This window comes from Lates calcarifer, linkage group LG1 (assembly GCF_001640805.2).
Source record: "Lates calcarifer isolate ASB-BC8 linkage group LG1, TLL_Latcal_v3, whole genome shotgun sequence".
Lineage (NCBI taxonomy): Eukaryota > Metazoa > Chordata > Actinopteri > Centropomidae > Lates > Lates calcarifer.
The window spans coordinates 12,685,878-12,705,850 of NC_066833.1; the positions used below are offsets into that span (position 1 = coordinate 12,685,878).

Genomic DNA, 19,973 nt, shown 5'->3' on the forward strand with positions numbered 1-19,973 from the left:
CTGTACCTATTCTAATGTAACACAAACTAAATACCAAAGTCCATGCATATAAGTAGAAAATATTATGATACAAATGCTAATTTTGCAGGTTGACGATGTGCAAGGATTCTTTCAAAAATAATTAATAGTTTTTATTTATCAACTAACTCCATACAAAGTGCAGTAAAGAGGGAAAAGGTGCCTAGAAAGTGAAGTAGAATATACAAACTTGGCCAATAAAGCTGGTTTATGGACAAGAACTACAAGTATGTGTCATGTGTTATTTTAAAAAAAAAACTAGTGTCCTCTGCATCACACCTCTTTTTTTTGTGTTTTTTTAATTCCAGGAGTGGTGTGATATTTAAGCTCAAATATGTTACTTTCAGTGTAGGACAATCAAACCAAAGCTGCTAAAAACACTTAAAAACAAAACAACTTTAAGGACCAATAACTTCTATAGGTGTTACTGATTACTTGTATTCAGTTTCAATAATCACTGCATGTATGTTACTGTTTACCTGGACAAAACTTATTTTAGGTACACACCCATGACTCCTACACCTGCTGGTGATGTTACACTGAGAGGTGTCAGAAACTGTAAATCAAAAACACTACTACATGTACACCAGTAGCATTGATTTACATATTTATTTGGATGAACTGACAGAATTATCTTAGATATAGTTAAAATAGCTTTCCATTCAAGTCTAAAACATGCACTTTGGTGTGTTAACATGGGGAAATATTGTCCCTTGATAAGCAATGTGAAGATAAAATACAGTATAAGAGCAGTAGAGTCATCTCAGTCACCCAGGTAGAAAGAGATCAAATAAAACTATCTACTGGACTATTTTTAGTGGAGCTGAAGTTCTGCTTCACAACAGCCCAAAGGATAGTTTTACTATGTGAAATATGAGAAATGCTGTGGCTTAGGTGGTGAAATTCATAACAGTAACATAGGCTTTATATTTCCATAAACTAATGGAATGTGTCTTTCTATCAAAGTACTATGTAAAAGATAAGCTTTCTATAATTAAATACTGCTTGAGTGAAACATTGCAGAAACAGAAATGATTCTTTCCCATTCACAACAGTTGGATTTCTTTCCTAAGAGGGTCTGAGCCCTGAGGAGGTTGGTGCACCTCCCTAAGAGGATCACTTTCTCTGGATTACAAACAGCAGAGACGCATGTTCTAACATCTAACATTACTCTCTGCACATGCCACAAGCCATCATGTTGTAACACACACAGTTACCAGTTGTCATGCAATAAAAGCTGTCACTGTGAAGCTTAGGATATTCAGTATTTGTTGACAGCATGTCAGAGGTGTTGATTAATCTCTACAATAATTTTAAAGCTGAAGCTCTGGTGTTGAATTGACCCACATTTCTTTGAAAGGTGTTTCTAATATTCTGTCACTGTCAGGTGACTGAGGGTTGATAAAACAAAAACAGAACATTATTAGCTTGTGTTTTATTTCTGGGTGATTACGTTGGATTATTTTGGATTGTAAAAGTCAACCTTATAAACTGGTAACTCAGTGTAAATACAACTTGGCATAGAGATTGTTTCACACATGAAATGCATAGAATGTAACAAGGCAATCCAACATACTCCAGGTGATGGTTCAGTCCATCACTGTAGCATTGAGGTACAGTATGATGTCAAGAAACTGTTGATGCAAAAAAAAAAAAAAAAAATCTTATTTTATAGAGCTAAACACAAACTTATTTTGCATAATATTACATAACATACACATAAGTAATAGATAAAATAATACATGTTGGTGGAAAACATGAAATATTAGAGATATTATATACACATTACAACTGCATTTTCTTTCCAACTTGGTTTGGGTTTACTCTAATATTATACAAGAGTATCAGTAACATACTGTAAGTCCAACAGGAGACAGATTTTTTGGCATCATGAGACAACTTGGCAAACAGCTGAACAACCTGTCAACACAGCTTTTTAGCAGTTATATTATCCCCATGTTTCAGTGTTCTCTTAAAGCTCGTCCATTGTCATTTGAGCAGTGAAAGCAGTGAAATAAGGCAAGCAAATGAAAAATGTACAGTGCAGCATTTGAGCCAAAAGGAGCTGAATAGATTAAAGTTAAAGCTACTGACTGACCAACAATCTGTCAGTGTCGGGCTCATGAAATGATCCTCAGTGCTTTGCAGCTGTAACTGAGAGGACAACAAGTGGAGTGTTCCACTGAAATAAGCCAACTTAAATTTAAAATACCAATGATATTAAAAGCACAATTTCTTTCTTATACGATTGTCAATTCTGGAAATGTGACTTCGTCCATGCATGGCCACCTCGCGGCCTCATCCCCCCCTGCAGCTTGACCGCACGTTTACTTCCGTGCAACAGTTTCAGAGAGCTTCTTCAGTCTCTTCTTCAGCTCCAGAGGGAATTTCTCATAGCACTTCTTACAAACTGGCTTCATGTCAAACTCCACAAACTTGTTCCTGTAGAAGAAAGATGAACAGTTACAAGTTGGAGGATAGTTGCATCACTCCCGGTAAGTTCATTTATGTGTCAGTGCAGTATGAAAAATGATTTTGTGACTTGCTGGCTTGTAGCTGCACCTGAGGACACCAAGCAAAGCAAACATTTCATACTCTTACAAATCACTGGTGCAACAGTACACTGAAATGTCAGCATGGAAAACAAACAAAAAAAAAACAACAGAATATTGTGAATGAGTAGCTAATGTCATTTTAAATTATTTTAAAGTACCACTGCTCCTGATCCCTACTTTTGTTTTCACTTCAGCCATGACGGTTTGTAAGTTCTATGATTGCCTTCTCTCTGTGGTTGTTTTCTGTGCCATTAATTCCACTCACTGGCCAGCTCTCTAAACCTTTCCCCCCAGCTGCCCCTGGATGACATTCCCTCCCAAAGCAGATAATCGCTGGCAGGACCGGGGCACGTGTCAACCCCCTGGGACCTCGGCACTTACACAGCTGCTGCCAGAAGGCTGCCGGAAGTGATTAGGGCTTTACCCCTTCCGCCCCAGACAGATAGGGAGACCTGAGAAACAAAGCCTTCCCTTCACCATGTGACTGATCTGATTTCCCTGTTTGCAAAGCAGAGGTTACCAGAGTACCAGCCTTAATCCTGACCAGTGGTTATGTGCTGGAATGTTTTCAGTGTTAAGGCACTTAAATGTGTCTAGTTGGTGTATATTCACCTACTAAATCCTGATTTCAAAAGGTGAATGAACTAATTCTAACAGTGAAATGAGGGATGAAAGTTGCATGGAGCATGTTTGAAATACGATGACAATGAAACAGCAGAAGAATAAAACATAAAGGAAAAAAGATGGAAACTGACCAAAGGAGGAACAGTGGAAATGAGGAGAAAGGAGAAAAAGAGGATCACAGACACATGGGTATCAATAATTTCTTCTTCTTGTCTTTTGAGTCGCGCTCACGCTTGGCCAGCCGGCGTTTCATGTCGTCCGGCAGGCGTTCATAGCAGTGCTTACACACCGGCTTCAGATCCACCTCCACAAACTTATCCCTGACAGAGTAGGGAGAAGGGAGAGATGGCGAGAGGTGTGAAAGAGGGGAGAAGAGAAGCAGAAGGGCAGTTGGAGAAGAGGAGGAGGAGAGAGACATTGAGGAGGCAGGAATGGAGTGAAGACATAGAAGGATGGAAAGGGAAAGATAAAATGTGGGAGGAAGAGAGATGAAAGTAGGACAGAGGGCAGGGAAAGGAAAAGTGGCGCAAGAGAAGCATACAAGAGGACAAAGAAGTGGGATGATAAAAGGGAGGAGAGGTGGAGAGACAAGCCCAACAGAGACACAAGGTTAAAAGAGAAAGGTGAGAAAATCAAGAAGGGACAAGTTTGAAAACCAAATAGTTAACAGCAGCGAGTAGTCCCAAACGCAGGGTAGTTGTGCAAGACAAAAATGACAAGCAGCAGAGAGAGAGCTTGGCCAATTCACACATGAATTCCTGACAGTCTTCAGAGAATATAATTAATACCTAATAAGAACATAATCCTGGGCTAAAATGAGTGGATTGATCCCATTCCACAGTGACAGAGTTAATGTGTGTCTCAGACTCGCTGTACAACTTACTTGAGGGTCAGCTTGGTGTTGCAGGTAGAGCAGGCGAAACAGTTGACACACCAAGCCTTGTTAAGAGCAGACACCACTGAAAAAGACGACACAGTCACATGAGACACTGATCCAGAATAATAGACTAAACATAATGAAGCTCTGAATCGAATTTCAAGGGAGCCCATACAATGTATAAATTACTATACAGTCAATGCAGTGTAAAAGAGAAGCATGCCTTAAAAGTGCTTTAATCAACACTTATGTTAACCACTGTAATGTTTACATATATTTGATGTTTTCTCACCATCTCCTTCGATAACACGGTTGCAGTGGTAGCAAACGTCTCCAAAGAGCTGAGCGTTGCGAGGGGAGAGAGAGAAACAGGGTGAGCAGTGACACGTCTTATGAGTTACAAAATTATGCAACACAGTGCAGCAGTGGTAGTCTTCATCATGGTTAAAATGACACTCTGCCCTCAGATGCCATGCAAGGAAACACAGGCCTCGAAGGTATTTTAAAACCTCACAGAAAAGTACTTGAGTATTGCGTTTTTGTATCACTAGGTGGAGCCATTACACTGGCAAAATGTTGGCCTCTCTGATCCAGCATTGTTCATACCATGGTGTTATTAAAACTTTGTACTGCCAGCTATAACTTGTTCAAAATCTATTTGGAATCAAATGCCATTTTGATGACGGTAAAGTGTTCTGTCTTGTATCAATATATTTTTATATATGTCAGAAGCTAGGAAAACCACACAGTGTTCTTTATATACACCAGCAAAAATGTTTTATATTTTTCTTTATCCAAATGTCTACCAATTATTGCAATTAAAACGTCAACCAAAACAGTGCACTCTAGTGAAACTTATAGACTGAAAAAATGACTCTTCTGATTGGACGGTAGATTATAAATGCATTACTGCTTACAACCAACTTTAAAATTTCACATATCGTCACCCTCTTAAAATAATTGCTTAAGTCATTTTTTTACATTTTTTTTTTTCCTAAATCATCTCCTCATGATGCTGGCCACCTCTGGTAAAATTGCCTACATCCTCAGTTAAACAGATCGTGCCATTCTACCCCTTTAGTATAATTGCCTATGTCAAGAATGTGACTTTTTTAGTTTTAATTTGCCTGCTATTTAATTCTCTCATGTTCCATGTTTGACTGACCTTCTGGTTTGTATGTCAATAGGCATCTGTTGTTATAACTGTTTTGATTAAAATTGTTAGTAAATATCATATATTCAACAAGTGGTTCAGTTTTTTGTGTTTCCTGAAAAATCTGAAAAAATGACTTAGGCAATTATTTTAAGAGGGAAGATGTAACTTTCCCACATGACCATCCTCCACCATCCATCTTTCCATCATCACGTCATATTTTAGCAGCCCTGGTCAAATGCACAGCCCCAGTTTGTAACTAATCTAGACTTTAATGCTAAGAGTTGAGCTTGTTTTGATGACTTACATACTATAAATGGAACCAGGGGAGGAGAGATTTCATGACAGGCAAAAACAGGAAAGCAGCATGTTTTAACTTCTATTTGCGTGTTCCCAACGCAGTTGAGCATTACCTGGTTGTAGTGCGTTTCGCAGTAGGCCAGGCCCTTGCGTTCGTAGTGACGGTGTCCCAGGAAGGGTTTCTCACACTTAGCACACACAAAATGCTGCGAACAAACCCACGGCCAAGCACACATGGTTAGCACAGCCATTGGTCAGTACATGATCACATTCACAGTCTGGATTAGACATTATCAGGTCAGACCACAACCAGTTCAATTCAGCACAGATGTTTTGTTACTGCATCCAAACTGAATATAGAGAGTAGAGAGAATGAGTACAATAACGACACCAGAGGGTGCACTAGTCCTCCAAACTCAATGCAGTCCTCTTGCGTGTCTGTGTAAAAGGACATCATGGATAAGTACTACAGAGCAGGGTTACACCAATATGGATATATTTTTTTTTTTTTTTTTACCAATATTCAACATTTTCAAGTTTGACTGTTGTTATACTGAAAACAAAGAACTGATTTCACACAGAATCTTATTCTTGTAGAGTATGAAAAGCCTCTGACAGATAACTGGATAGACTTTTATGGATGAACATAAAAAAGACCAACTGGTGAAGTTATATATTAGCGTAACCCTTATATTAAGGCTGGGAGGTTCTAGCCAGGCAGGGAGAAGTGAGATACGGGGCAGCAGTCAGCAACGAGCCGATCATTAATCCCCTCACCATGTCAAAAGTGTCTCTCACAATAGGCACGACCACCTCGCTCATAAAATGGGTGGCCCTGAAATGGGCGCTCACATACAGTGCACACATGATGCTACATGTGGACAAGGGATGACAGGAAAATGACCACAAAAAGTAAAATGACAGAAGAGAAAATAAAGATACAGAAGGTGGTGAAATGACTGGAGGAATGATGTGCACAGCTCGGAGATGAAAACTGTGGAGATAAAGCTGGTAGAGGTGTGAACCACACATGTAGCACACTTTAAAGAGCACACAGTGGAATGAAATGAATATAAAAACAAACAAATAGGAATAAACCATGGCCATAAACACACACTGAATGGACAGCTTTTCAGCTACTCAATGGACAATTTCAATTAAACTGCATTTCCAAGAATTATTGGATATATTGGGAATCTCAGAGATACTGTGCTTAGGTTAGACCTACACAAAAAACAGGCAGTAAAAACAATTTAAAAATGTAGGCAATATATCATTTCAAATGTAAATACATCTGAAAACAATCTGACAATAAATATTAAACAAAGAATAACTAAAGTTGTTTCAAAAGGTTTACAGGTTACAGGTTAACATCGCACCTCCACATGCCACTGCTTGCCCATGGCATTGACCACACGGCCCTCGATAGGTCTCCTACAGGCCCCGCAGATGGGGACACCCATCTTGTCATGGCAGGGCAGACAGTAGAGCTCCCCCTTGAGCTCCCTGGCATCAGCAGTCAGCTCCTTACTGCAGAGGCGGAGGGAAATAACACCAGATCAGTTTGGGTAGCAGAAAAAAAAATGCAGGACATGTAAATACATTCCACAGTTCCTGATTAAAACAAGATAAGCATTGAAATATGTCTGAAAACATTCCAAAGCAATACTGATTTTGATGGTGATGATTTTCTATTTATGTAAAAAGAAGAAAACATGAAGAAAAAGCACTAAATCTGACAATTACATGTTAATTATACATCTGGAACAGTAAAGTACACCAACACTGTGTTACACAAAAATACACACATCACTCTGTGAGGGTTTAATTGTGATGCAAGTAAAGACCACACCCTTTTCATATAAGACGTCACAAGACACTGATTGAGATCACCTTATGGATGTGACACGCAACTTGTTTTACAGTTACATAGTGTGTCCAGCAGAGAGCTCTATGAAGTCTTTGCTCTATCACTTTGTGGCAGACTGAAAGTACTACACGTGCTGGGTATTTGTGCCTGCAACCTATTTTTGTTGGCTCTCAGTGAGGTTTTTCTGATAACTTTATTCTATCAGTGACTGAGAGTTGCAACAAATATTTGTGTTGTAATAATTGAACCTCATAATCACAGGTGATCTGTCTCATTGTAACATATTCAGGCCAGTGGATCCCACCATCAAAGTATCCAAAAACATCAGATTTGCACAATTGTGACTCCAGAACCAGTGAAGCGTGAATCTGGCATGGACTTAAAAGACCTCTATCTGCAAGTGTGAACAAAGGGGTGTTTTCAGGACAATCACTGTCTTCATGCTGTGACACATCAAGCCAGGTTTGTGTGCATGTTTACCCGCAGTTGTTGCAGTTGAAGTGATCAGGGTGGTACGGGTCATTCTTGAACAGCAGAGGCTGCTCGTCAATAATTGCGTGACACTTCTGACAGATGTACTTGCCAAGGCCTCGAGCTTTCTCTCGGTTGTGACATGGACGACACAGGTGCCTGAAGGGAGAGAGAGAGAGAGAAAAAAAAAACAAAAAAAACAAAAAGGCAGAGAAATACTTAATTAGACACTTTATTCATCTTCTAAGTTGGATCAATATAATCAAACTGATATATCTTCTCTGGCATGTTTTTCAGGGATCCTTCCACTTCTTTGTCCTGTGTGATACAACTGATGCAGAGGTCACTGAATAGCAGCGCTAAATATTATCCTGATTCTACAGCCTATATAACCAGCTTTCTTCAAAAAAAGCAAAGCAGGTTTTTCTTGACACAAACAGAACACCTGACCAGTCTGCTCAGCATCTAACCCTGACACAGTTTATTGTACACAACAGCAAGCTACAGGTTACTTTTCTCATAATACTGGCTTTCAAGAGGAAGAGTGCCAGACAATACAATCTTGTAAAAGGCAGTTGCTGATATGATTAGATGAATATCACCGGTGGAATTACAGTGGCCGGTTGCAGAGGAACTGACCTTCCAGCATTCTTAACGAAACCAACATCGGCGAGCACAGCCTGGCAGATATCACAGCAGAAACAGTCTGGATGCCAGCTGTTGTTCATGGCCTTGATCACGCGGCCGATGATGAATTCACCTGAAAGAAGAACAACATAGAAATCAGCTACTTAATACTTATTTAAAGGTCATAACACTCCAGGCTACATCTACATATGACCCTGAGTGGGTAGGAGCAGACAGTGAAACTGTCGTGTGTGGTATTCATTCTCTTTTACTGCAGTTCCTGTACTTACCACATTGGTGGCAGCAAGGGAGCGAACAGCATCTGGAAGTCATGTTCACAGTATTTCCTGCCTTCAAACTATCAACAGAATCAAACAATTTGCACACAATTAATCATAGTATACATAAGGTACATAAACACGTTGTAATTGCAATCATATTAATAAACAGTATTTTAATAAAAATCTATGTACACAAACTATTTCTAAAATGTCAAAAATACCTGGCTAAAAATATGACTCAATGTCTGAATTTTCTCAGTTCAGAATTGAATTGGTCACATGGTGAGAAGTCTGTGTTAAAAACCTGATTTGCATTTTGGCTCTATGGAAATGTGACTTTCTTAAGACTCAATCTTACAGAACTGATTCTTGACATACAGTTATTCCTCCACAGAGAGATTAAGAAAGCTCAAATAAATCAAGAGAAAGAACCTGAAAGACGAATGACTGCATCTTCCTGTCTGTATGAATGTGCAGAGTTTTTAGAGCTAGCGTTCTGTCTGTATCTGTTCACCTGACTGGTGTTTATTTATGGCAGTAGAATAGGGAATGAAAAATTAATGTCACACCCGTTGCTTTGATGTTTCTATTGATCGGCGCATTAGAGACACCTTCTCTTTGACAAACTGACCAACATAAAGAGCATCAGGTTCTCTGGAGCCTGAAAAACCTTGTGTTAAGGTTGGTGAGCAAACAGCTTACTGGAAATGTGCCTCTAGTAATTCAATAATGCATTAAAGCTGTGCTCCCCCCTCTTTATTTACCTCAACAGGACCACGTGTTAAGGGATATGCACTAACAACAACCTTTCACTGAACAGTGATGTTACTGCCAGAAAAATGAGAAAACCAGTTTGTTAATCCAAACCTGGACCTGGGCCAAATCCAGATGACACAAGATTTAATGTTGTGTGTTTTTAACTTAACCGCACAATTTTCATTTATTGTAACCCACTGCCCTCTGGAAGTGAAATTAAACCTGTCAGGAAGTGAATCATGCATCTTTCATTGGATTAAGAAAGTTACACCGAAATCATAGGACAAAGTGTTACCTCGTAGAAGAGTCCCTCTGGGAACTGTTGGAAACACTGGGCGCACACAAAGCACTGCTCATGGTACAGTTCCCCATTACTGTTCACTATCTTCTCTGCTGGGGCAAAGCCACTTTTGCAGCGCTCACACATGGCATTGGCCAGAGCGTTGGCCATGTTGCTGAGAAGAAAAAAAAAATCACAATCAGGATGCAAAAGTACATTCATACTCAAACTGGGTGGCAAATGAGTGACTAGACTTTGTTAATGGTTGCAGTGCAGTGGAAGTCAAAAACGTATTTAATATTTTTTAGTTGGTTCAGGATAAAAAGAAGCCATAAAACGTTAACACAATTATGCTGCCTTTCTAAATTATCACAATAGAATTGATATTATGTGAATATAAGATAGAAATTCACAAGTGGTAAAATTATTATAGTACATATATTGGATGGTTGTGAAGAAAATTAAAATACAGACAGAGAGACAGACAGAGATGCTTACATTTATAGTTCAATGATTCATGAAATTGTTTTTAAAATATTTGCTTTCAGTGTTGATTAATAGGACAAGATATTCTGTTATACTAGCTGTGTTTCTTCAGCTTAATAAAAAACATAATGTATCTGATTTGACTGTCTCCATGCATTGGTTGTACATGTATAAGGAATTTGTCTCTGATGTGTCATATTTCTTAAATGTCAGCAAACTCCAAATTGACTTTGGACTTTGGAAACACACCTAACAGCAATATTTTAACATTAGTATCCCATAATTCTCCTGTCATGAAAACAACTGGATGATGTACTCAATGCAAGGAGAAAGAAAAGTAGACTGGGGAAAATGTGATGTAAGAGGTTATCAGCCCACACACACAATATCTTGGCTCCAGGTTTATTTTGGCTCTACTTATCAGGGTGTGGGGATCAGTGAGATGGGAAACTTGCATGTTGTCTTTTGAGAGACAAGCTGAAGTTACTGTTGATCCATCTGCACTGAGCTCTGTATCAGCAGTTTCTCTGAGCGATGTGAGTTCATGCACAGATATGGGTCAATATCATATCAACAAAAAACACCAGTCAGACTTCATTAACTGTTTTAAGAACAAAAGTAGTGAGACAGAATTGGTATGACACATGGACCTGATACTGCCCTCTCATAAAACAATCACAACTGTTACGTCTCTGAAAAACATGACTAATATATTAGCAGGGCAGGGCCGCAGGCTAATAATCTCTTTATACAGGAAGTACTGCTGCCAGAGCCTGCAGAACAAATGTGGTCACACCCGAAAACCTGCCAGAGTGCTTCCCAAAAAGGTATTTATTTGTACACTTTTTTCTGCTCACTATCACACAAAATGATGTGTGTTATTGCTGTCCTTCATGTCACAACAGGTACTCTTTATACATATGATAAATACACCACTCACTGAGCATTAATCATGGCAATGATCTGGACATGTACAAGTAGTCAAATGTCTCCTACACTGACCTTCAAACTGAATAAGTCTACAGTGAGAAAATGTGGAATTCAACTGCTGAATCGTACATTAGTTTGTATTTACACCAGCTGGTTTTTATAGTTGTTGACAAGGTTTGGGATTACGAGAGAAGGCAAGTCATGCTATCATCTAAACACAGCTCCAGCTGCCTGATTGGCCCAGTGTTTATCTGACCAGCCTGAATTAATTCTCAAATGGATGTTTTCAAGAACTTTTATCTTGTAGGAAAAACTGAACACAAGAGTCGGACTTCTACTGCTATGGATGAATATAGCATAGCAGATAACAGCAGATTCTGTATTGGTGGATTCTCTTTCATCTGATGATCTATATCGACATACTGCCCCAACCTTACTTGTATCACAGATTTATTCTCCGGCTGAACCACAGACTATTTCCATGATGATAAAACTGCAACAAACTAATTAATCAATAGCAAATGTCCCAGTGTTGATGCCCACAGTAACAACACTGCTTGATACTGGAGGCAAATGAAAATGGGATTAAGCAGCAGACAGAGATAATGAAAGAGCAAAGGTAAAAGAAGGAGAGAATGGTGGGACAATCCTGGCTTCTCTGCTTTGTTTGAAAGGTCAGAATACCAAAGTGTATCCAGGCAACACACACACACACACACACAATACACAGGACCATGTAAGATTTTTATGGAGTGATGCCATCTGTTCATATTAATTTAGTTAGACCAACTGGGGAATCAGGGAGCGTTCCAAAAGCTCCCAGACACACTTCTCTGGCGTACCGTGAAATAAGATGTATGGGAAAAAGCACGGCTTCCATCTGGATCCACTTCTCACAGACTTATCAAATACATATTGTTCTATATACCCTGCCTGGGCTGATATCACACACACTGACAACCCTGCCCTATCCAAAGGATTTGTGGGAGGAAGTGATACATCTCTTAGGCATTTCCACCCTCGTATCTGCCTCTAGCACCCTCCGTGAGTTAGAGACAAGCTTGCGAGCAGTTGTAGGACTAAAACAAAATAGCCCAATGCACTGGGGCAAGTCTACCAGTCCTTCTTGTGGTAACTCCCACTGTTAAAAGAGGATGTAGACAGAGGAAAACGGTGCAGACAGACCACTTAGTCTGAAGGAGTCATTAGCAAGGAGAACATGATCCCTCACCGGCTTCCCACCAGCTGCTAGTCAAGACTTTAGTCTTCCAGAAGTGGAAAAGTGCAAACAGTTTGTTTTCAGTTTGTTTTCAGACCTCTGCAGTCACTGACACTGACAGGAATCTCAGTTCATCATCTCATCAACTAGTCACTCCAATGGTGGCTTCTGTTTGCTTATCTCGGCTTCTTAACCCAAATTCAGATTTTTTTTTTATCTCTAGCTCCTCATGAAATTTCACAATGTCCTTCCAGAAACCAGTGGGTGACCCTACGTCCATGTTTTCCCAAAGCTTATGATGAAGCCAGATTAGTCAGAAGTATGGTATGTATATTTAGCCTTCCTGTCCCTCATGCACACATACTTGGCATGCCAGTTGGCATATTCTACTTTGCATAACAACTCCCCCCTTGGCAAAAATAGCCTTTCCTGTGGCGCACAGAGTAACCCCTGCACAAACATGGCACCTAAGCCGGTCAAACTCTCTGGTAAAACCCTAGAATATCAGAATTCCTCATGTTCTCTAACACTACACTAAGCTTAGAGCATAGAGACTAAAATCACATCAATGTATGAGCAGACTGAATTCCTTAACACTCACATCTCCACTATTTTTTGCACCGTCATCTGTTTAATTGGCATGTCGGCTACCAAAATGTATTATTCTCAATGTGACAGTTATTCACTGTATGCTCCATGAAAGTGACTTAAAGAGGAGGAGCGTCCCAGAGAATAATATAAACTCTGAAACAACACCAACATGCTGCCGGTTTGCTGATGGGTAAAATCTTTTCACTCCACACTGATGGGATTTCTCTGGTGAGACATTTCATACACAACATGATCATGAAAACATATTCACTCAGTGTCACATACTGAGTGTCATTATCTGTGCAAACCTTTATTTTTGTCAACAACTAAACTGCACTGCTCTAACCCTCTGCTATACCGTGTACTTACAAGCGAGCGTAAAAATCACAAAACTCCTTATAGACTTTGACATCGCTCTTCCGCCTCTGGGACTTGGACACCGGAACCTCAGCCTCTCCCCCGTCCCCATCCTGAAGCCTCTGGTGGTAACCATTCATCTCCCCATGAGGAACATCCACAGCTTCCCTATCCTCAGGTATTGATGGTGGCAAGGCACGACCGTTAATCTCCATACTCTACAACACCTTGAATTAAGTGCAGAAATCTACCTAACACCTATATTAAAGTAACTAACTGTCACAACTTCTAATACTCCAATAAAATCTTCTTTGCTGGTTCAGTGTTAGTTTCCAGTGATGAGAAGGGGAATCCAGTAAGCAGTGGGAGCTGTAATCCACATAGCAAGAAGGAGACATAAACACTGATCAGACTGTGCTGGGAGTACTCTCCCTCTCTCGCTCTCTCTCTCACACACACACACTCACACCCTCTCTCACAGACACACTCCCTCTTTCCCTCATTCCCACATCAACTCTCTCTCTTTTTTTCCCACTCACACACACATACACACACACACAAACTTAGTCTCCCCTCCTGTCACACTCACTGTCTATTCTTGGGCAGGTTACTGAAATTAAAGAGCCCACCCTGACGCCTGTCCAAACAGAGGTCACTATGCCATGGCGCGCGCGCACACACACACAAACCTTCTCTGTAGTGTATGTTTTCTCTCTGTTTTGTGTCCCTAATACTTACAATCTTTGGTTAACATTTCCTCATGCTATAAATCTGCGTATGACTGTGTTTGCATGTTAAACAGCTGGAACTCTCAGATTTCTGGCAGAAATAAAAATGTGGCTGTAAGTTGGTATTGCACAAAGTGGAAATGTTGCACTGCAAAGCTGAGACACTTAAGCAGTGGGATACTAATAAAAGTATAAATAACAAATTACTATTCATTTCAATATGTGTTTGACATGACTGAATAAACACACTTGAGAAAGAAATAAAGTAGTAGTATGTTTACACACACATATACAGAGGCTGTGTTATCCTCCTGATGCGAGCGATGCAATGCAGTTTGTTGAATTACACATTTACAGTGTGAGTGACACTGGTTGGAAAAACCTGACTCCTGCATCTGACCAAATTAATGCAGAATTTTTATGCTCCCCTTATTTCACCATCATCCACCAACATAATGTCTCCTTGCAGCTATGGTGTTGTGCGCCTTCTTGTGTGGCAGGACACTCAATAACATAACAGAATTTGACCTATGACAAATAACAAATGCCACATTTAGCTTTGATCGCCACAGTGAGCACACACACACTGGTTGCTGGTTAATTTGGAATCTTTGCATACTTTCCCATTCACCATTTCCAAATGCACTTAAAGCCTTGCTATTGCTAAACAATGTCATGTGATTATTTATGGACTGACTATGTTTGGCAGTGAAGGACCCTGACAGGATTAAAACTCAGGACATAATGGAAACATGGAATGAGTCCTCTTCAAGTGTGAGTCAACAGAATGGCTTGCGAATCAGTTTAAAACATCTATCTGAAGCTTTCTCGAGCTACACTCCTAAAATATGTTAATTGCCTCTGGAAATCCAACATTGGTCTAAGCCTTGGCATTCCTTGAAACCCATGGATCTGTGTCTCATCTGGGAAAATGATAGCTCTTTATGTGGTTAAACTCTACTGGCATCTCAAATTAATGACCACTTCCCAAACCATGAAAACATCAAGCCGGATCTGGAAATACACTCCAGTGAGACAAACATGTTTGATGCTTCATTGGAGAGCAGTCGCTGCGCTCACCCTCCAAAACTAAGGGACAAACTGTTAATCTAAAGAGTCAAAACTACAATGTTATAGTCCTGTGTGTGTGTGTGTGTCCCATGTTTCCAGGACTTTCAGTACAACACTCTTCTACATTACTCCATCATTCTACAAATAGACACTCAGTGGAGCCTCAACTCCAAACTAGGTGCTGGCAGCTGCTGTTTTGTGTCTGTATGTGTGTGTGTGTGTAAGAGAGAGAGAGTTTGTATACATAGTAGAGGCCAACTCTGCCTCCTCTGAAAGGGGCTGCCAAACTGCACATTACATCCACAGTCATTAATTCACATTTTTCATTTGAATCCTCAACTTTTATTTCTTAATTATTCATTTAAATGCTTTTCTTTTCCCAGGACTGTTAACTGTAGCAGTGGGCGCAGTTTAGCATAACCTCACGTTCTTCACTTTTAAACAATATTCAAACTATTTGGTCTCTAACAAGAGACAGTCTGGGTTTTGAATGACATAATGAGCCAAACATTTCACCAGGCACCATTTAAAGCTTCCAGAGCTATTCCAAAACAGATCATTGTCTCGAGACCATAGTCACCTGCTTTGTGGGTGAGTCTCATCCACTGGGAACCAGTGTTGAGTGACTGGGGTACAATGGGCAGAGGGTGGGTGCTTAACAGGAAACGCATAATCTTTCCTCCTGATTACAGTCGTTGCCATGTTGCAGAGTTCCACCCTAAAATGAGAGCACAGGAAACTCTGTAGCTCTCTGGTGTCCGGGCTGACATGACTGATTTTGCATTGTTCATATTTGTTTTAGTTTATAATGAATCTGCAATTAGCATTTCAAACATTTACACTACAAATTTAGAGTCTCTTAATTTTTGTCAGTTTTGGTTTTCACTCACCATGCAAGTCTTTCTGTTGTAGGCTCCTGAGTGGTGTGGTGCCACACTACATGGAATAAAGCAGCATATTGCCTGATGCTCACTGTCACTGTCCCACAGATTATATGTCTGAATCCAGTGTTTTATTTTGGACGTGCTTAAGTAGATCTTTATTGAAGGAATACTGGTTTCACTTTTCAGAGCCAGAGAGAGAGAGAGAGAGAGGGAGAGAGAGAATGTGAGTGCCAATGTCAAACCTGAGCTTAAAAATGGCTACAGCAACTGGCAGCAGCCGGCAAGGTGTCTGTGGTGTGCTCCCACTGTGGGATAGGATTTTGAGACTTCCTTATGAGGTCATTAAAAGTCAAAGGTCAGGACACCCATGTTAAAGAAAAAGATGTAGGAAGTATACTGACATCTGTGGCTATTAATATTATAGAGCTAAAACCATTCATACTCCAACAGAGGGGGGATATGTCCATTATACTCAGTAACACAGTGACGAGCATTTGAATGAGCACCATAAAACTTTTCCTCCTGTAAGCTGAGTGAATCAGTCTGTACTTTTTAGACCTGAGCAAAGGCCCTGACTCTCTCAGCCGGTGCAAGACAAGGGGGACTCAGGCTGGAGAAACAAATCAAACACACCCTGCCTGCTTACACACCCGCACCCACCCACACACACACTGTGTCAACAGCAACCATGGCAACACCAACTTGAGGACTGTTTGGGCAAAACCACTCTTCCTTTGGCAAGGCATTGAGAGTACACACACTAACACAAGCACACACACACGTAGCACTCAGTGAAACACACTGATTCGGTGACTGTGCAAGCACAATTCATGACTAACATTTCCTTTGTTTTGCACTTTTTGTTCCAGACGCCCAGTTTGACCTGCATTATCAAGGGTCCAGTGTCACTAACTTCAGCCTGGAACACATACAGGCCAGAGGACAACAGTAACACCTTACACATACACACACAAACCCCTAATGTATCTCTACAATGTTGCTGATTAAATCATTTGTTTTGACATGTTGGATGTGACTGGGACTTTCTCAGATATAAAACTTATCTCACTGTGGGTCAGCACAGACGCTTTGTGGATTTAGTTCTGTTTTAATTTCATACAACAATGATTTTCCATGGTAAGCAGTAATTAATCCTGGTTAATATGGTAGGACAACACAACTCTGAAAATAGTTTTCATTTTTGAACAAAAATATTGCTTTTCTGGCTGGGTTTTTGTTTTTATGGCTTGTGATAGGACTTCTACTGACCTTTCAGGTGGTTAGAATTTATGATTTTACCTGGAGGTGCTGCACTGATGGCAAAACAACGCTAGCACAGAATGTACTTTTGAGTGTCATCATCATGTATAAATCTGCAATCTGTTCCACACAACAGAACGTGATTCTATTTTGGTACAAATGACTTAAAAACTGTCAGAACTAGAGTAAATAACTTCATATTCTCTTTTTCAGCACTGTTCATTCGGACTCATTTTTGTTGGTCTAAAGCTTTTTTCTGTTTTCTGCCTGTGTTCAGTGTCTTACGTGGCTTAATATGGTCTCATCTTACTGATGTAACTTACAAAGAAAGTCTGAATTGTCATACATTGATGTATCAGTCAAAACTGTGATTTTCATATCATCAGTCCTCCAAAAAGAATATAAAGGAGGCATTGCATGGGAAGGCGGAGGCTATAAGGAAAGAGATGAAGTGTCTTTGGTTTGACTGGGGACACTGCTAACGGCAGAGCTCCCTCTTTTTGTCCACATTCCTCACATTGCTACATTCCTCTAAACACTTCAGGATCACACACACACACACACACATACAAAAGAGACTGACAGTGAGATAGAGAGGGAGAAAATGAGAGAGAGACTGAGAGGTATTTGTGAAAGGCAGAAAAGGAACAATCCCAAAAATGATGCTAACAATCTGTGAAACTAACACGAGTCTTGTACATCTATCGCTGCTGCTCACACGACTCAGAGGAATGCAGCCTCAGTGCAATATTGCTGATCAATACTCCACCACATCGTCCTCGTCATACACGACAAACAGGACTTCTCTTCATAAGTTCTTTGATAATGATAGTGTTAACAGCACAAACAGTGAGAGCCAGATAATGATAGCCAAGCTGATGACCAGCTAATGATAACAAAACCAACCCAACAGATAACAGGGTGCCATATTAAAAAGTTAATATTCAAAGAACAGGTTAAGCCCACTTTTAATAGTTTGCAGAGCAAACTTGGAAATGAAGGAGAGACGACTTCAAAAACTATTTGTCGAGAAATGTGGAAAGTACCCTTGCGATAAGAAAGAAAAGAAACTGCAGGATAAGTGACTGACAGCCATCAGCTGATTTTAAAAGGTCATCAGAAGCATTTACACATTTTAACAAGAACCCAACACCACATCAGCACAGTTTCTGAGACAGTCTAAGGGGAAGCTGTACTTTCTGACAGGCATTAAAAATGTCAAGTTTTACAAGCCCAGCATGACTATTTCTTCATTCTAAAACGGTTCCTTATTGCAACACACAGTTTAGCTATTTATGTAAGCTGCTACCAAAAGACAGCTGATTTCTGTAAAGCATGAGGACCATTTTCTTGTAATGCGTAGAACAGTTTTAGTCAAAAGGTGAAGACTGCCTGGTACAAACTGAGAGTGACTCACATACAGGTGGTGGGTAGAATATCAGTTGCAATATACCTTACAATATAATGCGAATAAAAGACCAACACACAAAACAGTCATCCTACAACTGAATGATCAAATTCACTTGTATCAATAATCTAACACAAGAATAAAAGCTTCATACAGGAGGACTCACCTGAGGCTGTCCCTGGCCAGACTTCCATAGCTGTCTGGTCTTTCCTGTCTCCGTCTGTACAAGTCTGAGTTTGATAACTCTTTCAGCCTCAAAGAGTTCATCTCCCCTTTGCCTCTCTCTCTCCTCTCCCTCCCTTCCTTCCTTCCTTCCTTCCTTCCTTCCTAACCCTTGTCTGTGGAGAACACACAGTCCACAGTAATGGGGGTACAAAGGAACGGGGTGCCTAGATGTTTGATTCAAAATAAAAAGATTCAGTCTTGTGCTGCTCTCGTCCTCTCTCTCAAACACACCTCCAGGGCTCACACCCTTGAGGAAGGACATATACAGAGGTGTGGTCTCCCAGCCTGCACACCTATCAGCTACTTCTTGCTCCTCCCCCTCCTCCTCCTCCTGCAGCAGGTAGAGGGGGAATACCTCAGAGAAAAGTAGAAAGAGATTTAAAAAGAGCAACATTGCCCTTTTCTGGCGTTGGCCCCTATTGTCTTTGTTTGCCTCCTACTTCTTTTCATTCCTCTATTTAAATAGAAAGCCTGAGAACAACAAGAGAGAGTACAAATAACTGAAAAGAAAAAGAAAGGCTATTTTCCCTCCTCACACAAAGATATACTGCTCACACAATGGCAAGCTGTTAGCACTGATAAGTAGTCATGTAGAGCAGAGATGCACTTGTCATACGGGGGGTACTTGAGGTCAGTGTCAGAGCCTGACTGATACTGGATGTTTGAGGCCAAACATAATATCGAAACTTTAAAAATGAGCTGAAGCAGGACATTTTAGAGGTAAACAATAAACTTTAACATCAATACTGACAGAAACAGTAAGAGTTAATACATAAAGCTGCACTATACGGAGCAATGTCATGTCACCTATTATAGAGTGCTATTTTCAAGTTTTCTGTATTCACTTCAGTGCTCTCAGTGTTCTTCTGTTTCCCAGAAGAAACAACAAACTATTGTGAAAGGGGAAAATGTCAACGTATGAATAATTCATCACAATGTTATGTGGGATCAAGAACTCCTCTCCACTCTGACAGACACAGATGCACAGCTTCAGACACAGCT

The 19,973-nt window shown here is 40.2% G+C and overlaps 1 protein-coding gene and 1 long non-coding RNA gene across 2 annotated transcripts; one reads left to right on the forward strand and one right to left on the reverse strand.

Moving 5' to 3' along the window:
* Positions 1-613: 613 nt before the first annotated feature.
* LOC108900561 (LIM and senescent cell antigen-like-containing domain protein 1) lies at positions 614-13,935 on the reverse strand. Its single transcript, XM_018701683.2, is given in 11 exon segments — positions 614-2,460; positions 4,081-4,156; positions 4,367-4,415; positions 5,641-5,733; positions 6,907-7,057; positions 7,878-8,027; positions 8,508-8,628; positions 8,786-8,804; positions 8,806-8,853; positions 9,828-9,987; positions 13,408-13,935. Coding segments are annotated over 11 exon segments (1,185 nt in total). The 5' UTR covers positions 13,611-13,935; the 3' UTR covers positions 614-2,345.
* LOC108900562 (uncharacterized) lies at positions 10,013-18,075 on the forward strand. The gene is made up of 4 exons (XR_001963748.2): positions 10,013-11,125; positions 12,702-12,771; positions 13,441-13,573; positions 16,948-18,075. It is a non-coding gene; the product is annotated as an uncharacterized LOC108900562 (long non-coding RNA).
* Positions 18,076-19,973: the final 1,898 nt, after the last annotated feature.